This window comes from Chrysemys picta, chromosome 1 (genome assembly GCF_011386835.1).
Source record: "Chrysemys picta bellii isolate R12L10 chromosome 1, ASM1138683v2, whole genome shotgun sequence".
In the NCBI taxonomy this organism is placed as follows: Eukaryota; Metazoa; Chordata; order Testudines; family Emydidae; genus Chrysemys; species Chrysemys picta.
The window spans coordinates 147871570-147899564 of NC_088791.1; the positions used below are offsets into that span (position 1 = coordinate 147871570).

Here is a 27995-nt window from a genome sequence, read left to right on the forward strand (position 1 = left end):
ACAGACACAGAGCCGCCATTTTGGATCATCTGACTGAATCTAGTGGGAAGAGCCAGAAGGCCATAGCATTCATTATGTGGACTTAAACTTGTATGACTGTTTGCTTCAATTCATGTTCATGTGCCTTTTTAAAACCTATTTCACTCTGGCCAACTGATATCACATCTCGCCTCTTTGTTCATTGATATAAATGAACTTCTTACTCTTCCCAGCTACGTGTCTCAGCAATATCTCCTCCAAACATGCAAGTGACAGGACCATAACCATGGGTCGAGGAAAGCAAGGCACCCAGCCAGTCCACCCTTCCTCTGCACTTCACTCCTGGCACCCTTACGCAGCTCCTGGCTCAGCTTGCTGAAAAGCCCTCCCTTAGGTGCTTCACTGCCCCATACAATGCAAGGGGAGCCTGTCTTGGGGCTCAGAATTCCACTGGGTAGCAGGGTGCCTATGATTGGCACTGCACTGCCTAAGTCCCCTTTGAATCTAGATCCAGATGCTTTTCAAACCACTTTCTATGGGGGCTGCTAATTTCAGTTTTGATTTTGTGCCCCTCCCTATTACTGCTCTTTGGTTTCTCAGGCAGGCAAGCCAATCTAGGCACCTCTGTGCCCAGCTCTCAAACCTGGTACAAATGCTCTTCTGCCCAAGTTCTCTACAAACTCCCATGGCACTCTTTAAATGTTGTTAAAAATACCTTTATTTACATTAGATATTATACTGTAAAATACACACAAACTGTATTGTGTCCAGCCCACAGCTGAGTGCTAAGAGGGGATGAGCACAGGTCACTCCCAGATTTTTAGCCCTCAATTGGCCGTGTCAAGAGTCTCAGAATGACCTCCCTCAAGAAACACACAATCAATTCCATCCCTCAGTCACTGACCCCAAAGCCCTAACAACAAACACTCCAGTCGCAGCCCACAGCCTGTAGACTCAGCCAGGGCTCTCTCATTCCTTCCCTATGGACAGAGGTGAGAGACCAGGCCTCAAGCTGAGTGACCGATCAATGTTTTGATCCTCTTGCTGCTCAGACCGCACAAGACTTTGGGATCTGCCTCCTGGATGTTCAGGCACGTCAGGCTCAGTCGAGCTCCCACTCGGGACACAAACTCCATCTCACCACACAGAAACCTTCTCAGCTGCTGTGAATCTAAGGAGAAAGAAAATACAAGTAGCTCACTGATAAACTCACATTCCATCCACTCACCCAGCACTGTATGGCAACATAAGACTCTGAGGTGGGCTGCAGCAGCTGTTTAACAGATGCTCAGCAGTGAAGGCCAAGAAGTGAACACTGCAGCCAACCAACTGCAGAGAGACTGAGGAAGGCAGAATGCTGGGCTATGGAAACCAGTGCTCTCATTCTGAGGGAAAGAGCATTTTTACTTTTTATGACTGAAGTCAGCATTAAGAGCTATGCACTGCTCACACGGCAGATGTACAGGGATAGGCACCTACTCCCACTAATGCCAGCACCAGCTTTACAAACAAGGAATTTACATCTCACGTGAAAGATGTTATCTCCAGCAGGACAGCACCCTCACTGAGTCACCCATACCACACACTGCAGCACAGTACCGCTTTGGCAGCATGCTAACGCCCTGGGGTCGGTGCCAACTGATAGAGGAGAGTCTCCCAGCAGCACAGCACCCCCTTGCACCAGTGTGGCATTGGGATCAATACTGATTGGTGGAAGATCTCCATGAGGTGCCAGCACTATGCACTCTGGGATCCTGCCAGCAAACTCCAATCCAAGTCTTGATTTGACCTGCTCTTGTCTGATGTCAGGATCTTACAGCTTCCTAAGAAGACAGATCTGTGTGTTAGGAACTTGTAGAAGTGGAAACTCATTCCAGGAGTGAGAATAAGCAGAAGTCACCACAAGAAGAAGCTCCAGTTCTCCAGAGAGCTCTCCAATAAGGAAAGGGAAGACAAGACTTGATGTTTCTCATGTAAACACACAATTCTCAGCAATAACCTTTTCAGTCTCTCTCTACATCAGAAAGAAGCCAACAAAGGCAGATACACTCCCCTCTTCTCCTTCCCCAGATCTTTAACCGAAGTTTAAGAGTGACAACTATCCTGCTAAAAATTTTAGCAGAAAAATCCCACTTTTTCTGGGATCATGGAGAGAACTTGAACATGGCAGCACCATATTCCTTCCCCCAGCAGTCTGACCTTTGAGAGACAGCATGGTCACTTTTCTAACCATAAATCCACCAAGCCATGCCATAGCCCTTCCCAAAGCACACGAATCAACATTCCACACAGCCTGGCTGAAGTCAGAAGACCTTGCTTTGTGGATACTGGCAGGACTGACAGCCTGGGTGATTTCCCCTGGGCTAGCTCAAGAGAGGTGGCCTGCACATCCTCCTCCTCCTCCTGGCTGCTGGGAGGATTCTTCCCCAGCCCTCTTCTGGTCATCTGGTAAGCTGACTCTTTTCTTGTCCAGTCAAGCAGCACTTGAGGCTGATGGTGAGAGCAGAGGGCACTTACGCACCTGGCTGGGAAATCTTTGAGGACTTCTTGTCGAGGCTGAAAGCCAGCAGGATGGGCCGGCAGATGGCATGGCTCCTACACAGACTCTTCAGGTAGCAGGTGACAAGATCTTCAGGCTCCTCCACACACTGAGGGAGGAACCAGAGTACTGTCAGTGAACGTGTGGAGTGAACCAGATGGCTACATAGGAGTCAGTGGACTCCTTCTCAACTAAGGCTCAGGCCCAGCACCGCAGCCACTGCCAGAATAAGCCACTTACCCCAGGCCTGGCATTGGCTCCTCCATGCTGAATGAAAATGCTGCCCCTTCTCTGCACATTGCTCTGCACAGCTTTCCACTCCACAGGGCTCAGGCCTAACACTGCAGCCACCTGCTGGTTCTTGCACAGCACCAGAGCCTCACCTGTTCCATCCTCCACCAGGATCCTGCAGGCCAAGCACAGATGGACAGAGACAATGGCAAGCGTGAAGAGCAGGCACATGTGAGCTCAGTGGGGGAAGGAGGGTTGTGCTCACACCAAAGGAAGTGACACAGAGTTTTAACTGGTTTTCCATTCATGTCATCTGTTATCAACCAGCCTTCACTGGATCAACTCTCACTCCCCTACCGTGGTGGTCTCTGCTTCCTCCCACCTACCTCTTCCCACTCCCTGCCCCCCCAGCACTTACTTGGCGCTGGCTTGACTCACTCCTGTTTGTGACGGGCAGGGTGGGCTGTGTCGGCTGCACCTCCCCTGAAGCAAGAGCAGAAGTCAGAGCTGGGACTGGAGGGAGGAGCCAATGCTCCCTGTGCCTCCCCAAGTTCAAGAGCTTGTTAAATACAGTCCCAGGGACAGTGTCTCAAGTGGAAGGAACCCCTCAGGGGCTGAAACCCTCCCGCAGGAATGGAGCATGCACTGGGAAGGCAGAGCACTGACACACTGCAGGATTTTCTCCTGCACAGCCCACCCACTCAGCCCAGAGCCAGCCCAGCCTGTGGCCACGCCAGACATCAGAGTCACATGCATCTCTGCAACTGGTGGTTTGGGCCCTTTTCTGTCGTGGCACTATTGTGTGAGAGGCATTAATGCTAGACACTGGGAAGGAGGCTCTGGCATTGGGAAAGGTCAGGAAGCATCAATTTCTCCTACACTGTATTTGACAAGGGCTACGTTCCCAGCGAGCAGAGGGCAGACTCAGTAAGACAGCTAACGGCATCTGAGTGGAAAGCACATGACTCCCAGGAGGACTCCTCCCCAGTGATCCCTGTGGGCACCTCTCTGAAGATGCTGCTGCAGACGGAGCAGATCCATTGCAGGGACAAAGCCAGGACACAGGATAAGTGGCAGAGGATCTGGCCCTGGGACAGGCTGTGAGGCTGAAGCAGCAGCTTGGACAGAAACACCAGCGAGGGGGATGTGGCTGCAGGAGACTTGGAGGCTATACCTGCAGGACTGGAAAAGAAGAATGAATAACTCGCCATGGGGAAAAACTCCCCTGGAGACGAGCGAGGCAGAGCCCAGACTCACTTGGAGGAAAGGAGCAAGCAGGGGGGTGGCAGAGCCAGGATGCTGATACAGCTGGAGGCAATGTACGTGCAATAAACATTATGGAACCTGCAACATAAAAAAGCAAACATTAGAGGCAGCTCTAGGAGGCCCCTTTGTCTAGGGCTGGGGTCTTCCTTTCGCCTTTGGCATGGTCCATGGGAATGGGAGTAGTAGCTGAACAGGAAGAAGGGAGAAAGGACAGTAGATCAGGAAGGAAGGAGGGGCATGAGATGAGGACAGGGAGCAGGATGCAGCCAATTAAGTCCAGGTCAGATCACAGGTCACAAGACCATGGGCCAAGGTGGATGGTGGCAGGGAGACGTGTACCTGTGTGGTTGGTGGCAGGGAGACGTGTACCTGTGTGGTTGGGGAAAGGGAGTATCTGGGTCTAGATCTGGGCTGATAAGCTGTTCAGGGACTAGACGTACCTGGAGATTTTGCGCTGCAGGTTCTGGAAGAGAATCTTGGCCCCGGGCAGCAAACCCCAGAGATGCTGAAGGTAGGCAACTGCTATGTAAACATCCAGCACAACAGAGGAGCCAGGAGCAGCTGAGACACTCAGCTTCACACTGTGATCCCAGGGCAGGAGGGTCCCTAGGCATGCAGAAGGCCAAGGACACAATGAGCTCACCAGCAGCTGCTCTATCCCGCTCCCAGCTTGCCCTGCTACAGGCTAGTTTCAGTAGCCCTGCCCCACACACCAGCCAGCACCCGGTCCCCACAATCATACATTAGTGTCCCCTGCTTCCTCCTGTACACATAGGCCCATGCACCTTCCCTCCCCCAAACTCACCTCAAGACCAAGGACCTTTTCACTTGCTCCCAACACACCCAAGGGACAGAGTCCTGGTCCCTCCATCCATAGGCGCCACAGGGAAAAATTACCGGCAGCTCCCTGACCTCCCTCCCCTCCCCCCCAGCTCACCTCCACTCCGCCTCCTCCCCTGAGTGCACCTGCTTCTCCCCCCTCTCTCCCAGCGCTTGCGCCGTGAAACAGCTGTTTCGTGCGGCAAGCGCTGGGAGGGAGGGGAGAGGAGGAGGAACGCGGCGCACTCGGGGAAGAGGCGGGGTCGGGGCGGGGATTTGGGAAGGGGTCCAGAGGGGCAGGGCGGGGGTGGAGTCGGGGCAGGGCGGGCGCGAGCACCCACCGGCGCCAAGGAATGTTGGCGCCTGTGCCTCCATCACACAAAATGGGACACGGTGCTCCAGCCCCACACATGTACCAGGGCAGAGCACCAGGATTGAACTCACAACCCTGGGTTTAGCAGGCCAATGCTCAAACCACTGAGCTATCCCTCCCAATGGGACATAGCAACACCGCCCCCCCCCAGGGCATGGTGTCCAACCCTGGCATGCACAAAGGCAGAGGGTGGAATTCTCTGGCCCTCTGACACATGGACAGGGCTGCAGCACCCTGGCACGCTCCCCCTCACCCCTAGCATATGCACACAGAATAGGGCTTAGTGTCTTATCTCCTCACAGTGCAGAGGGGACCAAGCATCACCAGAGGCAGGCACGTGCTGACCTTTCTGCCGCCGCTTGCTGCAGGGCGCAGAGAGCTTTTCATTCCCAGGGGAAGCACACAAGGTCCGCTCCACTATCTCACCAGAGAAAGAGACAAGGGAGCCTGTGAAACTGAGAGCAGAGCAAAGAATCAGGGGCTCTGTCCTGCCACAGAGACCAGAGGCAGAGCCTGATGGCTGAAGAGATGCCCCGTTCTGAGGTTCCAGCAACAGAGGAAACTTAAGGCGCAGCCGCTTCAGCACCTTCACCTGAGCTCATCTGTCCCAGGGCCCCCTGGACATTGTAAGGGCCACGACCACATCAGGGCATTATGTACACAGTCTGAATTCTGCCCCATGATTCTTTGGGCCTCTTGTTGATGTTTGTGTTGGTCCATGTTATGCGGAATGTTGTCTAGCCTAGGAAGTGATGTGGCAGAGCAATAGACAAGGGTGTGTGGCAGGATAAGAGCTGGGATAGGAGAGGTGAGGTCAGGGTTTTAAGTGGGGCAGGGAGGATTTATGACAGCCCTTTGCAGGGGAGGCATCACTGTTGTTCAACAACTGTACTTCATCTGCCTTCCATCAGGGGCCTATCCAACTCAGCTGTACTTTGCTCCTGCACCAGCCAGACAGTGGGCTAGGAACTCAAGCTTTCAGCATGTAAGATTCTTACCCACCTCTCCCCATGAGCTCTCCCATTCACAGGGAATCCCTGAGATGACAATGGGTGCGTATAGCACGTTTGAAGGTCAAGACAGAGTGGGAAGCATGTTCTGACGCCCAGCCCTGAGCAGATCATGCACCAGCCCCTTTGCAATAAACCTAGGAGAGGGCCATAAGGGACTCAAGACTGCAGCTGCCATGGTAGGAGTGGAAGGTCTTTAGCGGCCGATAGGGATAAACCCCACCAGGAGATGCCACAACTCTCAGCCATGTTATAGACAGTTTGTAGTGGGGCCAGTACACAGCAGGGCACAGTACACCTGGCTCCCACTGAGGGACTGACTCCTGTGGCCGCAGCATGTGGGCTGCAGACAGAACTTGGAATACAGGCTTCTGTGGAGCTAGCTCAGATCAATCCTACACCCACAAAAGCAGAGTACCTGGTTCCCGGCACACACTTCCTGTTGCTGGATCTGGAGAAGCAGGAGCAAAAGCAACAGGAAAGTAGGGGGAGAGAGGCATCAGAGCCTGGGGTGGTGTGAGTGAGGCAGGAGACATTCTAAAGGCAAGCCCTAGAAACTTACCTAAATAAGGTTTTGGAAAAGCAGAGGATTTATATACCCAAGTTAGAACCTGGTCAGGTGAGGAGATGGAAGGGGAATCAGCCTTATTGTAGGAGCCAGGTAAGGGCTTCATTGCACAAAGTCACTCCATTCATATTTAAACACACTTTGAAAATATTAGTTGCTTTTTACAGATCCAGACTAACACGGCTACCCGTCTGATATTTGAAAAGATCAGCATTCCAGGCCCATTCAATAGCCTTTGAATAGGCAGCAGAAGGTAGCACTCAGACTTTCTGAACAGGACACTCCCCACCCCGAATCTCTGAGAGGGATTCAGTGGAGACCTCTTGCACCCAATTCCACACCGCCAACAGCTCGAACTGTTTTGGGGTCCCATTCAGAAGGTATCTCACTTTTGATCTTGTCACATATTATACGCTAGATAGGGTCAGGCCAGGCCAGCACTTGCATGAGGGAGATTTCCAAAGAAACCCCACTGCACTGCAGGGGTTGGTGCAGGTGGCTGACTAAGGTGCATTCCTCACGAGGAGCCAGCGCTGACCCCATTTCCCAAGTGGTGGTCATGTCTCAGTGACCCTAACACCACAGCAGAGGAAGGACCAACATACCTGCTGCTTAGTAGCTCTGGAATGGAGAAGACTGTCTGCCTCATTCCTGCCCGCTCTGACCCTGGGATCACCTGGAAAAGGAGGAGATACGGACTTAACAGGATTATGATATGCACCCACCACCAATATGGACCAGCTCCACCCAAGGCCCATAACCACATCCATCCCTGAGGCCATGAAGCACAGAACTGTGCAATGCTGAGAGGCTACCACTCCCCAGCATTGGTTTCAGGGCAGGATGGCTTGGGGAGTGTTTTCTACACTTCTGTGAGAAGTGCCAAAGCCCCCCGTGGTGCCCATGGGTGTTTTGTATGGTCTCCTGAGCCAGATCCCCAGGGAAGAACTCCTAGTCACCCATGGAAACCCAGAGCTATAAGATGCTGCATACCTGGGGCTGAGCCAGGCAGGAGATCCAGGTCTCATGCTGTAGGTGCCAGGTAGCTGAAACTAGCAGGCACGAGGGGCAGCCCGACTGGTTCAGAAGCCTCCCTTGCAACGGCGAGAGACAGGGCTGCTCAAACACCCCAAAGTCCTGTGAGAATAACAGCGCAGGAGGCACATCAAGGGAGGCATGAGAAGAGATCAGCAGGGGAGAGGGCCTCAAGCGTAGATAGAAAAGGAGGGGCCCAGGGAGCAGTAGCAGACAAGCCCTTGCAGAGACTCCTGAGGATTTTGGTGTAACACAGAGGTGAAGCAGATTGACCCATGAGCAGGGTAGAGGCAGCAATATGAGCCCCAAAGCCAGAAGGTGCTTAGTCTCCTTTGCTATGACTCCTTGCCTTCCAGGGAGCCACTGCTGAGTCTGTAGGTGGCGCAAGGGACAGCACCATCCTGGCCATTCCATTTGTCATTCAGGGACGTGGATGTGTCACTAACAGCACAACACTGAGTCCAGCAGGACGTTGGCTTAATGGGCTTCCCTTAACCCTCTCATGGCCACAGGGAGAGCAGGATTTCAATTGCAGGAAATGCCTCTGGTGAGCCAAAGAGTGACAAGCGATTCTGAGAGTGATGAAGACGAGGTGAGGGTGAAGAGCAAGCCCCAGCCTGGAGTCCCACACTGTGGCAGGGGGCCCTGCAGGGGGCAGCACCAAGGCCCCTCCTTACCAAACACTGGGGCACAATAAGCCGGTACAGCCCATCCGGGTGCAGGAATGGGAACCATCGAAGTGATCTCCCCATAAAGAGCAGCAGCACCTGGAATAGGACAAGAGAAGCCGATGAGGGAGGGACACTGGTGAGGGAGGTGGGAGGCAGAGCTCACCATGGTGGGAGTTGGCAAAGGGAAGGGAGAGCACTGCCTTCTACCCACACCCAAGGGGGCTGAGTGCCCTGCAGGGAGAGGCTGGATTACAAAGTGACAGTGGGGTGTGCCCTGTGGGGGAGGGGAAGGGATGCACTTGCAGGGCAGAGAGAGAGGGTAAGTGGAGCTCTTCCTGGTGGGCTGGGAGGGAGCCCCTGGCATTCACAAACATCAGTGGTCAAGAGACAACCATCCTCCCATTCTCTATGGACCTGGCTCCCCTGACCCTCAGGCAGGCTCCCCATACCAACATCCAGCTCACACCCTAACCAGAAGGCCACCCCCATGGCTTCCTCCAGCCCTCCCTTACCCTCTGCTGGGCCTCGCTGTCCTCCCTCTGATGGTTGGTCTGCTCCAGCTCTGGCAGGTTCCCAATTTCCCTGGGATGCCCCCAGAGCTGAGGTTTGTCCACCCAGAGTATGGTGGCCTGGAAGCTGAGCTGCAGCTCCTGCCCCTCTCCATCTCCTTCTGCAGCCGGCAGGTAGTTGCGTGACATAAGCCCCTCTTTCTGGGTGACCAGGAATAGACGAGACATGCAGCTGGTTTCTCTGGCACTGCTCTGGCCTCTATCACAGCCCTCTTCAGAGCCAGCTCCTGGGCTGGTCCCCTCCAACTTTGGCAGCTTTGCCTCTGGAGATCCCAGCTCAACCTTTGAGCTGCGAACATCCTTTTTCCCCAATGAGGGACTGTCACTGCTTGTGGGACCCTCTTGGACTTGCACCTCAGGCGTATGAAGAATCTGCACATCTTCAAAGCAGAATTGCACATACAGCCTGGAGAGAAGAGGGGCCAAGGGGAGATATCAGTGCAGCTCCAACTTAGTAGGCAGGGAGGTTCCAAACTAGGTGGCCAGTAGAGAGAAGGAGCCTTGGCCAAAGGCTCAGACAGCAGGAACAGATGGAGTGGAGGCCTGCTGAAGACTGCTGGACCTAGTGTATCCAGGATAGACTGAGATGGTGGGTTTGTCCCAGATAGAGGAACCCTCCTCGTGCAGGCAGCATAGGAGATGCACTTAGGCACTGAGATATCACGTTAATGGGCAACTTTATAAATACCTATACAGACGTGGAACTGCAGGGGTATTTCACCACCCAGGGGCTTTGTGATGCAAGAAGCACAGACTCAGTGTCACTCTGGCTCTGCATTTGACAAGGATAGAGATGGACTAGATGAGAACAGGAACGGTCCCCTCAAAACAGCAGCCACCAGCAAGTTGAATTCCACAGAGAGAAACTGTGTGCGCAGAAGTTAGGTAGGGGTGTCTGTGTGTGTGTCTGTGTGTGTGTGTGTGTGTGTGTGTGTGTGTCTGTGTTTTAATGGGAGCACACGTTGGGGAACTCCAGAGCCTGGTGCCAGAGGAGGAAAAAAGAACAGCCAAGAGGTTCAACAGCATCAGGGGAGAACCTTCAAACACATCACCAGGGACCTGTCTGAACCATTGCATCTCAGGTAAAGGACAGTGGCAGACACACATTTCCATTACTCTGGGACCGAGCGAGTGAGGAGGAAACAGCAAGTGAGAGCACAAGCTGAGGAGCACTGGGCTGTTCCCACCTTTACCTCTACCTGCCCAAGGCTTCAGGGTGACTCTGCCTCCCAGCCAAGGGTCTGGAACTGTTCTCCAGGCTCTTGGGATTATTCCCCTTTGCCCCATGCACCTAGCTGTAGGCACATGTCACTGTGGCCCAGGCTAGGGGATCATTTCCCCACTTACATTTAACTTCTTTACTCCTCCCTTTGGGAGACCAAGGCCTTATGCTCCTGGGCACAGGCTAAGGGGCACTTGCCTTGTTTCTCTGCCCCTCACATGTTCCAGGGTCCACAGCTGCTCCCAGGAGGGAAAGTCACTTTGAAGGAATCGCTCCACCACAAGCTGGTAGGTTTCCACCTGCAAAAGGGACCCTGCAAACATATCAGAGAGAAGAGCTCAGCCAGCAGACAGGCAAAGCAGAGAGAGCAAGCTCAGTGTCCTTGCTCCCAAAGCCAGCAGGCAAGGCGGTGAGAGAGCTCAGCGCCCCCCACTTCCCTCCCACCTCCCGCCTGCCCCCTGGGGCCAGTAGGCAAAGCAGCCAGGATCTCCCACTTGAGTGGAGTGGGCCGCACCTATGAGAGCCGTGTCAGCGAAGGGGCTCCCATCCCTGCGGGAGATCACACAGGGGATCGAAGCACTCTTGTCCCGCAGCTGAAGGGAGCCGCTGCTGCAGGAAGCTCTCAACACCCCCAGCAACACCTGCAAAGGAAAGGAAGCTGTGAAGAGAATCAACCAGTCCCCAGCTTGAAGGACATGGGATTGAAGTGTCTGTAATAGAAACCATTTATTATACCCTCAGCAACCTGCCACCACCACCTCTTTCATTACATCACTGGCAGGGAAAGCAGGGTCCACCCCGACTGGAGGTACCCACATGTCAATCAAGAGGAGAGGAGCCCCAGCCCCACCCCCCCATGCATCAAGGTGGGAGGAAGGAGGGGAGCTCCTGTAGGTCAGATAGCAAGGGGAGTTTAGCACGTACCATTCGGGGTTGGAAGCTCTTTGCTGAGAATGTATCATAGGACCAAGCCAGTCTGCGATTCAGCTCTTGGGTGCCCATGTGCTGAGCCTCCAAGGGGGACAGCAGCTGCGATGGATTAAAGGCTTCCTTGCTTCTTTGCTCAGCCACAGAGCGCAGCAGAGAAAGAGGTGGGGCCTGGCATGGGGGCTCCAGGGGCTGATACTAAACAATACAAAAAGCAAGAAACAAAATGAGTCTCCTCCCCTCAGACAAACAGGGAGCTCAGGGAGCAGGACCCCACCTGCTGCAGGGGACAATGGTGCATTTCTGCTAGGATCTCATGATGAACATCTCTCACTCGCGCCTTAGAAGGCACCACAGCGTTCAGAATGGGGACAAGAAACTTCTCGGCTACTCCAGGGCCTTGAGGCACAGAGCGGATGAACAGCCGCCGGCGCCCAACAAAACAGCAAAACCTGAGGAGGAGGAATGATACAGGCGTTAGTAGCTCACCCGTAGTGAAGGAGGAATTTTGCATATAGAACAAGGATGTTACTGAGACACTTTCTTGGGGTGCCCAGGACCCCCCTGCCTCCAGCAAGAGGAAGATTTGCTCATGCTTAACAGGATGCCCGCTCCCTGACACCACCAGTTTGTTAGTCACCCAAACAATCTCCTCAGGGCTCTGCCAGCCTTCACTTTGTCATGAAGGTTAATCAATCAGTGCACCTCAATCCTCTTTGAAACGTTCCCCTGTGATATCCAGCTCCCGTCACTGGACACTCTCAGAAATGACTGGTTTGCTGTCCCCAAGGGAACAGTATACAACACACAAAGCTTGACTTGTAAAACTTCAGATCATCACAGCATTGAGATACATTTATAGTGAAAACAATCCTAAATTTATTATCAAAGACTAAGATTTAAGAGATAATAAGGATAATGGAAACAGAAATGGTTACATATAAAACAAAAACATAAAACGCAAACCTGGGTCCACACTTATCAATGGTTACTTTTCCTATTTAATAAAGCAGATTTCCTCCCAAAGATCCAGTCTTTTGCAGAGCTAGCTGGTTTTCAGTCATACCAGGATCCAAGCATCCAACCCACTCTTCAAGGGGTTTCCTCAGTGAATGAACAAAACGTCTCCTTGCATTCTATTTATTTAGGTTCTTCAAAGTTCATTCCTGCCATGACAGGACAACCCCCTGTGGTTTAGTCTCCAGTGTCTTCACATCCCCCTGTTTACTCTGTATGCAGATTTGGGTTCCATTGTATTGGCTTGCGGTGCTTAATTTACATAGCCACATGCAAGACAGGTGAATCAATGTCCATTGCCTGACTCAAAACCTGTTTGCCAATCCTGCCTTGATTTAGACTTTAAAACATATGTTTAGTACATATACATAACTTCTTAAATATAATCCATGCATATATCAAAGAATGTTTATGAGGATCAGTGCGATCCTGGCTTTTATATAAGATCTCATATGACACTCTTCATAGACAAATACTATGAGAACAATGTGCTAGGTATGGTGTTTGTCAGGCCTGATAGGAGTTGCTGTTACAGGACAATGAAGCCTTTGCAAGCTGGTGCCAAGGAGCCTTTGTGTCATAGTTATGTATGAATGCAAGGTGCAGGCATGAGACTAAGGAAAATATAGGAAGGAAATATGGTGGTAGAGAGGGAGGAGATGAGGAGCAGGCGTACTTAGGGGACACAAGAGGGAGCAGAGAGACAGTGAAGATGGAGATAATGGCAGCTCCCTAAAACCCAGGGGTTATGAGATGGCAGAGTGGAATCCCCCTCCAATCAGGGGACCTGTATTTTGTAAGGGCCTTTAAGGTTAATTTTTAACATGAAATGACCCATGTATAAGTTGGGTATGTGTGGCTCCCCTCTAAAGGCTCAAAAAATCAGAAGGCAAATTAAAAAATTCCATCTTTTCGTTATTGTTGTTTTTAAATACATGTTGTGATTTCATTGGGAGGTCTAATGTGAGTTTTGAATGCCTGGAGTTGGCAATATTGGCCATAACAAGATCCATTGACTGGAAGTTGAAATTAGATAAATTCAAAGGTGCAAGTTTTTAAACAGTGAAGGCAACTACCCAGTGGGACAGCTTACCAAGGATGCCTCATCACTTGAAATCTTTAGATCAAACTGGATGTCTTTCTAAAGGATATGCTATAGTGTTCAACCACAAATTATTGGCTTCAATGCAGGAATCTATAAATCAACCAACCACTCCTCTCAAGTTAATTTGTGCGCTGCAATTGCATTGGTTGGAATGAGTGAGCAGAATAGACTATACACGCGCTGTGACGCTCTGTACCTCGGGGGAACACCCTATACCCCCATGTTCATCCTTATAATATGGTTGTGTGGTATCAATGCAAAGTTTGTCATGTTGGGTGTCTTTGGAAGGCTCATGATGCACTGAGCATGGTTGTTATAGGTTGTAATTTTATGTATATAGTTATGAGGCTGAAAATGTATCCTCATGGCTTAAAACAAGCCCAGGCAAAAACTCTCCAAGAGCAGAGGGGCAGTTCACACCTCATCAGGGCATATATGGGACAAACCCAGCCCAGCCTCACAGGAACAAGGGACACTGGCCTAGGCAGCAACAAAGGATCTGTCGGACTCTCAAGTGAGTCACCTCCTTCCCTTGGTCAGTTTGGGACTACGATAAGGTAATGCTCACCTGACTCTGAAGGGCAGGGGGGCAAAGCCAAGAGGGAATATAGGACATGATAAAAGGGAGAGACATTTGCCATGTTCTCTCTCTTCTACCTCCATCTACAGACACCACCACCAAGCGACTGAAGCGCTGATCACAGGGGAGAGTCTGGCTGGCAACCTGCCAGCCTGTGGTGAGAAGCATCTAAGTTTGTAAGGGAACTGAAAGTGTTAAGATCAGCTGAGAATGTGTTTTGCTTTTATTTCATTTAACCAAATCTGACTTCTTGTACTTTGACTTACAATCACTTAAAATCTATCTTTTGTAGTCAATAAATCTGTTTGTTCATTCTACCTGAAGCAGTGTGTTTGGTTTGAAGCATGTCAGAGACTCCCTTTGGGATAACAAGCCTGGTACATATCAATTTCTTTGTTAAACTGACAAACTCATATGAGCTTGCAGCGTCCAGCGGGCATAACTGAACACTGCAAGATGGAGGTTCCTAGGGTTGTGTCTGGGACTGGAGATACTGGTTAGCATCATTCCGTTGCACAATCCAAGCAGCGGCTGGCCAAAAGTGCTCACTCACGTACCTGGGAGCAGCTTACATGCCAGAGGCTGTGCGTGAACTGCCCGGGAATGGGGGTTCTCACAGCAGAGCAGGGTAAGGCTGGCTCCCAGAGTCAAAGACTGGAGTGACCTAGCAGATCACCCGTCCAGCTAACACCAGGGGAACATCACATGCGCATCAAGAGTTCTTACTGGTAGATCACTCCATTATCCGCACACAGAAAGAACACTATGACTGGACTGGCTCCATGTTTGTGTCTGAGGCAACAGGACTCCCTCTCCCCCAGCCACCATTACCAACCCAAACATTAAAAAACTAGGAAATCCACATAAGTTATGTCAAACACACTACACAGCAACAAGTCCATTTGCACTTCGCCCTATTCATCCTCCATCACCTTCATAAACAAACACTCCACTAAGATAACCATAACTATGGCCCTGTAGTGATGCAAGCATAAGATCTGAAAAAGAGGAAATGTGAACCAGCCTTCTTCACCCATTAGAAACAATTTCAAGCCATCAGTGACCAAAACCCACTAGAATACTTTACTTTTGGTTGCAGTTCACAAAATTCTGGTCATCTCTAAATCTACACAAAAAGATAAACTTAAATTCATAAATAGACAAATAACATGCCAAAAGCCAACAGGAGAGGAAGGATGGGTCAATGGTTAGAACCCTAGCTTAGGACTTGGAAGAACTGAGACTTCTTGTGTGACTTTGAGCAAGTCACTTATCCACAAGTTCTGTAAAATGAGGGTAACAGTACTTCCCTACCACTCAGATACTACGGTAAAGGGAGACATATAGGTACAGTAGAACCTCAGCGTTACAAACACCTCAGGAATGGAGATTGTTCGAAATTTCGAACAAAACATTATAGTTGTTCTTTCAAAAGTTTACAACTGAACATTGACTTAATACAGCTTTGAAACTTTACTATGCTGAAGAAAAATACTGCTTTCCCTTTATATTTTTAGTAGTTTACATTTAACATGATACTGTATGGTATTTGTTTCTTTGTCTCTGCTGCTGCCTGATTGCGTACTTCTGGTTCCAAACGAGGTGTGTGGTTGACTGGTCAGTTCATAACTCTGGTGTTTATAACTCCGAGGTTCTACTGTCCCTAAAATAGATAGACTGTACACCACTGTTTGTTAATAAACCATGTACGACTACTTAAACACTTCATATACCAACAGTACGCATTGCTAACGTACATACAAACCTCAAAACACAGACTAAGAAATTACATGGAAAAAACAAAGGTTACTGAAAGAATGTCTCTTACTACATTTTAATATTACAGCTTCCATAAAGTACAATATAATTAGAGATCTTGAGAATACAGATGATGAAGGGAAGGTTGGGAATATCACAGTGGTATGTTTATTATACATACATAATCTTTTAGTTAAAGAGACCCTCAGCTATAATCTATGAACTTCTTATACCCCGCAAAATATCACTAAATTCAAAACCAACAAATCTTTAAAAATAAGGACAGGACCATGAACATCCTTAATTGTGTGAATGTTTTTTAAAACAAGACTCTAGGTAAGAAATGAACAAAGAACTGAAGATTGTAGCTAGCATCACTTATAAGGTTGTTTTAGCGGAAGATGTGATAGATATGTATTGAATGGGGACAGATGAAGACTGCACTTTCTGTAAATTGCTGTGGATTGGCTGCTGTGTAGGGTGTTTGACATAACTGCATGTCATATTTTTTAATATTTAGGTTGGCAGTTGTACTTGAGCAACCTTAACTTTTCCAGAACAAAAATCATGTTATGTAACAGAACCCAGTAGTGAATCACAGAAACCAACCTACAACTTCCCTGGGAGAGAAGAGTGAAGCAACCAGTGCGTAGGCAGAACCATCAAGGACACGAAGTGTGTGGGGTGGAAGGGAAGGGGGGCAGGGATTTATCTGGCAGAGCTCTGAATGGCCTACACAACCACTTCCCAATGGGACTGGGGAAGGTGCATCCTCACCTTTGCTCCAGCATCTCCAACAGGCTCACCAGCCACAGATAGAGTGGCAGGCCTAGGTTATACTGGAAGAGCAGTTGCATGTAGAGATTTCTAGAGGAGGCTACAGGCTGGTGGAAGGTGCTGAGCCTTGAGAAACCCTTGAGAAGGACAATGCTGTGCAGACAGGCACCAAGGACAACAGCAAAGGGGAAAGAAGCCAGGGGCTTCTGCAAGAGGTGGACGTCTCGGAGCTGAGAGACACAAACACATGACTTAATAGAGAGAAAGTGGCCACTCTGCTGGCCCTCCCATCCCGCACAAAGCCCTTTGTTATTCCATTACATTTCTCATCAACCCCAAGGGGCCTTCATTGATCTGCTGCCACCTATGTGGGAATCGGGGAGCAAATAGCTACTATCAGCCACCTCTGGCCAGGCCCAGGCACAACCATATCCCTGATTTAGCTGGGTTCTGGACTACCCCCCTGGTTGACCGAAAGATTTAGAGTACTCCTGCCCCCACCCTGCACACCAAGCTTGCTCCACACACCACCACCCACAGGCCTGTGTCTCAGCCACCTCTACTTCCTGGTGTGCTTCAACTCCCAGCTGCATCACCTCACCTCCACGCATGCTCCTGGTCGGAGTCCACGGGCAGAGTTCAACAGCTGCTGGTAAGCAAGGCACAGACAGATCTTGTTATCAAGCTCATAGAGGCCAGCCTGGGCGTTTAGTACTCGGGTGATGATCCCCTGGAGCAGGAGCACAGAGAAAAGTAGTGCGTTTACAAAGAGTGAAGAGGGCACTTGGGCCTGGGGGAAAATGTGATCCCATAGTGCAGATGGTGCCCATGGGCCCCGCAGGGCAGGAGCTGAAATTCAGGGGGACGTAGTTCTGAAAGCAGGAATAGGGTCAGGCAAGGGTAACTCCTTACCATGTATGACAGGATCTTGGACTCTTTAGCTGGCACTGGCAACTTCTCATCTGTCAGCTCCCGGGGGAGGTGCACAGCGGCCTCAGGGGAAACTGGCTGAATTGGTCCTCCCTGCCAGACAATTTCCAGAGGCTGCTCCTTCACCTGCTCTGCACAGTAGGGCAGGAGGCAGGAGGAGAAGCTGGTGACGAATACCTTGTGCCCCGATGCCTTCAGGCTGGACACACTCAATGCTGTCAGCACATAGCCATGGCCCAACTGGAGCATGTGGTGCCAAGCTAGCTGGGGAGGTTTCTAGAGCAGAGAAAGCATAGTCAGCATCAGCATCCAGTGCATTGGAGAAGAATCTTCCCTACAGCCAGTGTGTCCCTAGAAATGCAGACCAATATCTTCCCTGCTCCCAGGACTGCACCACACTCCAGCCCAAGCCCCTGAATCCTGCTGGGGCAGTGGAGCTGTGATCACCTCAACGGTGGCTGCATTTCTGCAGGTTGCAGTGACCCTTCTATGCAGTTTATCTAGTGCTACGAGACCCTTTGGGATGGAAGGTACCAGAAATATACAAGATCATTGTGAATAATAAAGGGATAAATAAGAATCAAAATGGGAAAAGGCTGACCTCAAGGCAGAGCCTGAAAAGCACCAGCACAGGGGTACACAAAGCCACCAGGACTCACCTGCACCAGCACTGGGACACAAGCAGCAGAGGTGAAGCACTTCAGAAAGAGGAAAAAAAACGTCTTGTGGTGGATGCACAGGAGGGTGCTGAGTCTGGCCAGCTCACCTGCCACATTCAGCTTTGCTCTTTTCTGACGTGGAACCCTATGGGAAGTTGGGGGCAGGGAAGTGAAGGGGGGAGGAGAAATGGAAGCAGAACTCAGAACTAGGCCAACAACTAAGCCAAGGCACACGTGTGGTGCAGCATGTACTACTCATGGAAGGAAAAGGTCCCAAAGGGGCAATGTGGACTCTCCCTCTTCCTAGGGACGGGGATGAGATTTTCAAAAACGACAAGCCACACAACTCTGTAATGGGTCTCAGGATACCCCAGACTGAGAGTCACCTTTTGTTACCCCCTGGCTCTAGCGAGAGGTAGCCTTGCTTGTGGTGGCTAGGCATTAGCTCCCTACCACCAGTAGCCTGTTATCCACTTAAGCACGCTCCTCCAGGCTATACCAGCCCTGTCTTCACCTTGCAGGTTAACAATAGGTGCACCCCGGTCCCTAAGTCCCCTTGAAACGTTCCCCTGTGATATCCAGCCCCTGACACTGGCAACTCACAGAAACCCAATCCTTTGCCCCTAAAAGAGCAGTGTGTCCCAGTTTACCTTAAATCATCGCTCTAATATACCATACAGCACTTGTAATAAAACAAGGTTTATTTAAGAAATAATAGAAACAAGAGAGAGTGAGGGATGCAAAACAAAATTATGATAAGGAGCTTAATTACATGATCACCTACAATTTTCCACAGGACTGCTGCCTCATTCAGTGCACAGGATGGGTGCTCAAAGGGGCTGAATTATAACTGCATAGGCATAAATCTGGCATTTCCTAACTTTCAAGTGCTTACTTTGCAACTGAAATAATGTTCTTTTAACAGTTTTTTTACATGTAATACACAGTGAGAATATTAAATTTTATATTCTGACAGAACAAAAGGAAAATTCCAGAGTCAGCAACAGAAGGATTATAGCAGAATTCTGGGTAAGAGATGTTATTCAAAGATGGAGATACACAGCAATAAGAAAAAGACTAAGAATACAGACAGGAGGACTCATAGAAACTTTTAAAAAGTTGTGTATGTTACATCTTTATTGTTACAAGATCAAAAGAGTCTAGATTATCGTAAAACAAATCTCTGCTACTTCAAAAGGTGACTTGACGCGAGAAGTGTGGCATGCACTCACACAGGAATTCTACAACAGGAAACAGTTATAAAGACAGGGCCGGCTCTAGGTTTTTTGCCGCCCCAAGCAAAAACATTCTTGGCTTCCCCCCCGCACCAGTGCCCTCCCTCACCCGCACCTCCTGCTTCCCCAGCCCTGGGCTCTCTCTTCCCCCCCCCACCCGCACCTCCTGCTTCCCCAGCCCTGGGCTCTCTCTCCCCCCCCCACCTGCACCCCCTGCCGCCCCAGCCTTGGTCCCCCCCCAAACGTGACCTCCTCGTTCACCACAGCAATCCCCATTTACACTTGCAGTGGGGATCAAACCGTTTCTCCTATTTTTATTTCACTTTAGTATAAATCTCGCCGCCCTCCCAGCCCCCCATCTTTAGTGCTCCAAATGCACATGGAAGGCATAGGGACTAACCCTCAACCCTTGTACCCAGAAAGGGACGGGGATCTAGTAAAGAGGGTTCAGGCAGAGGAGCAGGTGTGGGGGTGCTTGGGGGCTCTACACTGGCAGAGAAGCAAGGTGTGATGTACTCACGGAGGAGGGTGGAGGAGGAGAGGGGGTATCAGAAGGGTTGCGGGAGAAGAGGTGCAGGGGAAGGGGGAGGTGCGGGAGGAGAGGGCTGGGGGAGTGTACAAGGGGAGAGGTGCAGGTGAAGAGCGAGTACAAGGGGAAGGGGTGCGGCGAAGGAGCGATGGGGGGAGGTACAAGTGAAGAGGCTGCGAGTGGAATGGGGGGTGCAAGGGCTGAGAGGGGCAGGCGCTGCCAGCTGCTTCCCCAGCCCCGTGCAGGCAGAGCCGAGAAGACGGACACTGACCCCCAGGTGCCCAAGCCGCGGGGGTCCCCGCTGCCCTGCTTGGAGCCGGGCTCTGCCTCTCCCCACCCCTGGCGCTGTGGGGGCCCGGGGCAAGCAGGGCGGGGCTGAGGTGGGGGAGGTGCGTGGTGGGCTCGGTCCGGGGGCAGCACCCTGGCAGCTTGGGCTGCCCAGCCACTCACCCCATCAGCGCACGAGCCAGGATCACCGCCCTTGCCCAGCGGCGCCCTGCACAGCCCACTTGGGTGGGGAAACGCCACGTCGCCCTGGGGAGACTTAGAGCAGCAGCGCTGGTGGCAGTGGCAGCAGGACCCCTCCTCCATCCCGGTCCCTGCTTCCCTCCTTCCCCCGCTCCTCACACACTCCGGGAGCCCCTATTGCCGCCGCAGCTTGGGCTCGGCTCCAGAGAACGATGCTCTCCTTCTCCAGCGGCAGGGCTCTGGCCAGGGCCAGCTCCCATCTTTCTGCTGCCCCAAACAAATAAATAAAGGGGGGGCCGGAGTGCTGCCCCTTGGAAAGTGCCACCCCAAGCACATGCTTGGAGCGCTGGTGCCTAGAGCCGGCCCTGTATAAAGAACAGGAAGAATCTGGCAAGATGATCAGGTACCAGTGACCAGCAGATTAATTTAAAGCGGATATAGATAACAGATAAACATTTAAACATACAAATATTAGGTTTCTGATCGGACATTTTGAAAGTGATAGAGATAAATAACATTCTCTATTTATCAAGAGATCAGGTGTCTGAATGAGACAATGTGGTGATGTCAACTTGAAACTGGATAAGAGAAAGGATGGTCTTGCATTTAAATCACTGGACAGAGGCTCAGGACATCTGAGTTCAGTTCCCTACACTGCCACAGGCTTCCCATGGGACCTTGATCAAGTCACCTGATCTCCCTATTCCTCAATTCCCCATCTGTAAAGTGGCAAGCCATCTTACTACTTCCTTTTTCAGACTCTTTGCTTACCTTGTCTAGATAGCTCTTCAGAGCAGGGACTGTCTCCTACTAAATGTACATAGAGTGCTTAACACAATGGGACCTCAAATCTTGGTTGGTGACTCTAGGTGCTACTGAACTACCAAAATAAAGAAATAAATAAAATAAAATAAAATAAAATAAAATTGCAGATTTTGAGGAAGAAGAAATAAAAAAATCTGCAAAGAACATCACTTGGACAAAAGAGTTGGAAACTCAAATGGCTGGCCACCATCATGTCGCACTCCCAATCAGTACCTGGCCTGGGCTGGGAAAGCTAATGATCCAAGCAGTGGATCAAATTCGGTAATGAATTCTGGTCACGTGCCACCTGAGGAATGTTGTACATATGCTAAGAAGAATCAAAGAAATCTGAAAGATCCAGAATCAGGTAAACCCTAAAAAACTTGCCAAAGTTATGCATTGCCACTATCTTTTCTGAATACAAGAAAAGAAAAAAAGAAAGAACCCATGAGCAAGATCCAGAGAAGAAAGGATTGATAGCTGCCTACCATCTAAAGTATCACCATGAACCAAAGGCCACGGTGAACATGCACTCATCTTGAGAAGAACCATAACAAGTTGCTGGAAAATTTCATGCATCTTGGTGTTGTGTATCAAAGACTCCTTTTATGCATGTGCTTTTATGCAAATGACAAATGCTCGTGTTAAGCCAAGTTCTCAAGAGTACATTCTTTGGCTTATAAAACTTGTATATGACTTCAACGGACAATTTGTCTTAGTCACTACTAATACATTTCAACTTAATTGTTTAGAAATATTTTTAAATAATTATATGACTAAAGTAGCTAAGACACACTGGTATGCTCATTACAACCTCAATATAAAGATCTCCTGATAGCCTGCTCTGTTACAGCTGTAAAATCTATTAATGACTTATGCAAGCTTAAAGTAAACAGACATCAGAAGAAAAGCTAAGATTCACCCAGCCTACAGCTTTCTCTAAAATATAGAAAAGAAAATATGTCTTGTTGAATGACTAATCTTTTAGCTAAAAAGATTACCATTGCTTATAAAAAATGTTTAAACTAGCCTGATATAGAATATTTTAACTGTGATTCACTTACTGGTGAAAGTCAAAAGAAACTATAAGCTTTTGACTTATTCTGCATATCTGGTGTAATTAACCTATTTGTCTTTGTGAAAGAGATAAAAGGTTTCACAAATACATACCACTTATCTACAATGTAATCTGAAATTATAAACCTGAATTTGTGTTTACTAAATGTATTGCTTAGTTTCCAAGTTTATAAACTTTAAAGATTATTTGGGTTTAGATGACAGACATTCTGATTAGCTTAAATGGGCCTTTATCTTAATTAGCAATCTAATAAGGTTCTGAATTGTGATATATATTGTGATATATATTAGTTCAATATTTACATTTAGAATTACCTACCCATAACTTGTGACTTTGATTACTGTGGTTCACTACTCCATAAGAGCTACCTGTTTGTGTTAAATTCACTATTTTAAATGAGCTGTCACTTAAAATTAAATGCATATTTTGTCATCTTCATGTCTTTTCTATTATTTCCTAAGTTTTATTTTGGTTAATAAAATATATGGAGTCATGAAAGTTTGAATCTGTATCTTACCCAAGTTATGCAAACCCAACAAATTTTTGGAGTATAGCTTATTCATTGATTAAAATGATTTAATATATACATTTAGTTTTATATCCACTCACTTGTTCTCTCATGCATTCAGCATGGATCTGACCCAATCAACATCTCCCTGAACAGGCCAGGTTCTTGCTGCGATGCAGAGTGAACCTGTGACAAATGGCAGTAGCAACAGCTGCACACATTGAATTAAGAGCATTGAGTATTTACCTCATGCTGAGCAATTGTGCAGCTGTTGGTGGGTACAAGACAGGGATGGTGTCAACCACTCTCTCTGGTCGAGGATCCACTGGCACTGGGTCTGCCAGAATTTCCACATATCCAGCTGAGCCCTGATTCGTCTGTGGTATGTATGCCCAGCTGGGGAAGAGAAACAGTAGCTCCAGCCACTCAGATTCAAAATGCAGGAGCTAAACCAAAAGAGAAAAGGTGCTGCAATTTGAGATGTATTCACAATACAACTCCGCAACTAAGACACTTACAGCATTAGCCCAGCCTTCCCGTCGCACAGCACAAGTTCTCACAGCTCATTTTAGAGCAGGGATCAGAGTTCCTAGAAAGATGCACATTTTGTTGCTCCCCAAACAGTGGCAGTGACTGATCTGTAGAGAAATAAACCCCTTTTTGCTCCAAGAGAGAACCCCAAACTATACGAAGCCTTGTAAACTCCTATGCAATTTTACTTCTGAGGGAATTCTATGCCAAAAAAGTAAAAATTCTGTGCCAAAAAGTTGTTATTATTTTGGTAATTTATTTCAAAATATTTCCCAGCAAATAATTGAAAATGGTGTGATTATATTGTGTTATTTTGACAAATAAAATATGCAGAACTTTGAAGAATTTAAATTTTTTATTTTTTTTTGGTGTGGAATTCCCTCAAGAGTACCAGGGTTCTGTGTGGTGCAACATGGGTGTGGGCAGCTTGCTGGGGGTGTGTGGGTGGGATCTGGATACACAGGGGCTCATTGTGGGGTCCTGGGTGCAGGGAGAATGGGACTCTGCAGGGGAGTCCAGGTGAAAGGTGGTTAGGGTTCAGCGGGGGGAGTCTGGGTGTGGGGACTCAGTGGGGGAGTCTGGGTGCTGGAGGAGTGGGGCTTTGTGGGTGGGGGATCAGGGTGCAGCTGGTTGGGGCTCAGTGGGGTGTGAGTCCAGGTGTGGGGGGCTCCTGATGAAGGGGGTGAGGCTCGGGGGGGGGGGGAAGAGAGTTGGGTGCAGGAAGGCCCAGTGGGGGTTCAGGAGACTTGGGGGGGGGTGTCTGGGTGATCCTGAGATGGGGGGCTCAGTTGGGTAGGTGAGACTCAGTGAGGGAGGTTGGGTGTGGGGGTCCGGATGCATGGGGGCTGGGCAGACAGAAGGAGCTGCTCCCTGTACAGTGACACCCTCACCCCTCATGGCTGAGGAGCGATGGAGCCAGAAAGCGGGGGAAGGGGTAATTGTACGGGAAGCTGCTCTGCCTGTCTGCCCAACCCCTGTGCATCTAGGACCCCCACCCCACTAAGCCTCACATCCTGCACCCAGACCCCACCACCACCACCACCAAGCTTCCCTTCCCCCACAGTGCAGAGCTTCCTGTAGCCAGGGGAGGTTTCTGTGGGTTGATCTGACCAACCCCAGCAGCTCCGTTGGGAACTCCATCTCTGTCCTCCTCTTCCTCCACCCCCTCCCGGGCATCCCCAGACACACACCCCCTCTTTCCTGTGGTGACTTACTGCTCCCCCGGCTGCCCAAACAGACATGCCCATGCTGCCAGGAGGGGTGAGTGAGCACTGGTGCAGCTTCTCTTTACTTCCCCCACAAAAAACATTTTTCTATGGAAAGCAGAGAGAATCTATGGGGGGACGTGTTTCTGCACACGTGCAGTGGTGCAGAATTACACCAGGAGTAGCAATTTGCTGGGCACTAGGAATAGCATTCCCTGGGCCCACGTTTCTCCCCCTTCCAGGGTCTGGTAGGGATTCATTTATAGCCTCCTAAGTTTTGGCAGTGCTTGGTATTTCCAAACCATATTTCTAATCTTCTCTGTCTTCACCAATGTTTGAAGCTCATCCCAATGCGCATATATATATATATATATATATATATATATAATTAACGTGCTCTTCCCCCATTCTTAGATTACTGATAAGTGGCAAAACAGAGAGCCCTGGGCCTCCATCACTGGTGTCAACCTCCTGTCCCTAATTCCAGATGTTGCCATTTACCTAGACCTCTTTTATTCAAGATCCTCCAGGCAGGCCTCAGCACGGTAGCACCCCATCCAAGCCAAGATTTGATACACTGTATCACATGCTTCACCGAAAGCCCAGCATAATTCCCCTGTTGCAGTTATTTCAGCTCCATAGCCTGTAATTCAAGCAAGCTTACTGCTGTTGGTCCCATCAGTTTCTCAGAGTCTGGCTCTCAAAGTGTTTGCTCCATTACTTAATTAGTAACTGAAACGACACTTCACTGGTAATTGACAGGTTCCCTAGTCCAGTAAGTTTGATAGTTAACTCTTTAGAAATGAAAGGTTTGACATATTTCACCCTTCCTCCCTGGCATTTGAACTCACTGCCTTCCCCTCGCAAGACACATGTTTGATCTCCCAAGTTACACAATCTTTTGCAAATTGTTTCAATCCTCCTGCTGTCTGCAAGGTCCCTCAGAAATGTTACCAAGAGCAGGATCCCTCAAGCTGCCTGTTGGCATACCTCACAGGGAATTGAACCAGTGCTGTCTTGCACATACAGGTTGCCATCCATTAGCTTCTCTTTCCCCTTCTGCCTTCTTCCATCCGTCAGGTAGCCAATCAGGATCAGGTGAGTCCGTGGCAGAACACACTGTTTGGGCAAGATGACCTCACCTTGGTGAGCCCATTTCTTGAAGTCACTGGTGCTCCAGGTCATGTGACTACAGCAGGGTGTGCGTTGTTGGCACTGGAGGTCAGAGATGGAGATGAAGCTAGAGAAAAGGGAAAGAATGATCATATGAAGGGATGAGGCTGAAGCTGGGGAGGAAGAGGGACATTTAGACATTTTGCTGCAGCAGGTCAGGCACAGCATAGGTGCAGTTATGCAGCCTTAAATGTTGTCCCATGAAAGATTGTGCCACCATATGGGAAATCTTGGGGGTGAATGTACTCACTTCAATGGCATGACTCAGGGTTCAACACTGAAATGACCAGGGTGTCAGGAACACAATCTATTTCCACATTTACCCTGAGAGCACATTTACCCATGAATACCTCAGAGGAAGCACAACCCATTTTGGACTGTGGTCACATGGCTGGGCACACACAGGACTTGTGGAGAAATATTTGGGAACAGAGACTGAAAAACATATTCATCTGAACAACCTTTCTAGGAGATGTGGGAGGGCTTTATCCCACAGTTTAGGCAGAATATTAATGGGAGATTCCATGAGAAGACCAAGGAAACTGAGTGGAGTGAGTGATATGGATGACTCTGTACGGGGCACTCTCCTTTCTAAATCAATACTGATCCCATTTCCCCAGCTTGGAGGTGCTGACCTGTAGCTAGAAGAGTGGCTGACTGTAGTCTCTGTGCTGCTTATAGGGAGACAGATCAAAACAATGCTGCCAACCTTAGTGTTAAATCTTCATCTTAACAGGCCTTGCTTAAAGGATGTGAGGCTGAGAGATGCCAAATCAAAGAGGTCTCAGGCTCTTTTCTTCAACTGTAAGAATGCAGCCAAGCTTAATGTATCCAAGCTTAAAAAAGACTGGATAAAGAGAAATTTTGCACGCCATCAGGTACTGTTAATGAGCAAAGACGTGCCCAAGATTCTACAATGCTGAGACTGATCAAGGCACTAAGTATGAGAGACATGGGCAGCATTGTCAGTACATTCCCAACCCAGCTAATTTTAATATATGTGCCTAAAAATAACAATACCCACACCACAGGCATAGGCCCTGTCTACATTAGGGAATTTCAGAAAAAAAGTTCCCACCAGTGTCAACACCAGCATCCGCAACATTGTAAGCTCAAGTGTAGACAGCGCTCCAGCTGTCATTTTCAGGACTTGCACCTAGCAGTTAGTTGACAGGGTTTTGGAAAGGGTGGTGATGCTGGAATGTTGTTTATACTAGGGACCCCACTAAGTGCAGATGAAGTGCAGTTAGCAGCACCGTAGAGTCACAGGGACTTAGGACATGTCTACACAAGTGCTGCAATGGCACAACTGCAGGTACGCTACGTATCACTGTAGCACAGACACTCACTACAGCCATAAATCCACCCCCCTCTTCCATCCACTTAGCTGTGTGGGCCTAGGTCAAATTAACTACATTGTACAGGGTAGCAATGCACCTAGGCTGTCCTAACTTTCAGGTGTAGGTCAGCAGGCCTTAGTGGTGGGAGTCAACTAAGTCAAGAAGGCGTGTAGGGTTGTCCAAGAGAAGCCTACACTTTTGGAGTCTGACAAACCAAACAACTTCAGAGAAGCAAACTCTCCTGAAGGGCCAAGTGCTGTCACTGGCCAGTCAGCCAGACCCAGACCTGGTGAAATAGTCATTCCAGTTCAACTCTGTTACATCATGGCAGCAGGAGCAGGGCTGACGGGCCCTGGACCTGCAGTTCCCCACGTGTAGCAGGGAGTTGGGGGTGCTCCGCACTGAGGTGGGGGCAGAGCAGGGATCTGATTTCCGGGGGGAGGGGGGGCAGCAGTTTCAGGTGGCACAGACACGAGCCCGCCAGGGCACTTCATATAGTGGGGGAGCTCAGAGCCACTGAACCAAACTGTAAAGCCCGGATATGATGGAAACCGCTCCAAGCCCGAGGCTTCGGCAGCGCCCCCAGTTCCAGCCCCTGTGCCGGGGCAGGCGGCGCGGGCACCAGGGAGCGCAGCTGAGGCGGGCAGAGACCCGCTGCCACCTGTTACCTGTAGCCCAACGGCAGCTCCCCGCTCCGCCCACCCCACGTGCTCCGTAGGCACCGCATCACCGAGTCCGCCAGCTGCTCAGGGCCGCCGCCGCCCGGCCCCGCGGGGCAGAGGGTCTCGCGGACGAAGGCCCGGGCCGCCCGCGACCACCGCTGCTCCTGGGGGAGAGAAGGGGGAGCGTCAGGGCAGGGCGGGGGGAGGGGGAGAGAGCGCGCGCGCGAGCGGGGTAGGGAGGGGGAGAGAGCGCGCGTGGGTCACTTACAGCCCCACCAGGCTCCTCCATGCACACATCGCGGCTGCCGCCCGGCCGGCCGGGCGTCTCCATAGGAACGCGGGGGGCGGAAGCCGCGGGGCATCACGGGTGTGACGTTACAGGCAGTGCCGGCTCCCGGCCAATCAGACACACCCCCCCCTTCGCCCG

The 27995-nt window shown here is 49.9% G+C and overlaps 1 protein-coding gene across 7 annotated transcripts; it reads right to left on the reverse strand.

The window, feature by feature from the left end:
- Positions 1-679: 679 nt before the first annotated feature.
- Positions 680-27995, reverse strand: CTC1 (CST telomere replication complex component 1). 7 transcript variants are annotated; one of them, XM_005292706.4, is made up of 24 exons: positions 27837-27995; positions 27575-27732; positions 25384-25633; positions 22904-23103; positions 18036-18180; positions 17359-17652; positions 17048-17176; positions 16447-16676; positions 11487-11661; positions 11207-11407; positions 10797-10923; positions 10481-10595; positions 9004-9466; positions 8498-8587; positions 7779-7922; positions 7391-7461; positions 5553-5662; positions 4456-4621; positions 4007-4093; positions 3754-3931; positions 3168-3232; positions 2759-2924; positions 2501-2627; positions 680-1150 (listed from the first exon to the last, which is right to left on the reverse strand). In XM_005292706.4, the coding sequence occupies exons 1-24, from the start codon at positions 27897-27899 to the stop codon at positions 987-989; spliced, it is 3918 nt and encodes a 1305-aa protein (XP_005292763.2). In that variant the 5' UTR covers positions 27900-27995; the 3' UTR covers positions 680-986. The 7 variants fall into 7 exon arrangements, 6 of the variants coding, with proteins under 6 accessions (XP_005292763.2, XP_023965777.2, XP_065442769.1 ...); XM_024110009.3 differs by having other exon boundaries at positions 5508-5662; XM_065586697.1 differs by lacking the exon at positions 4007-4093.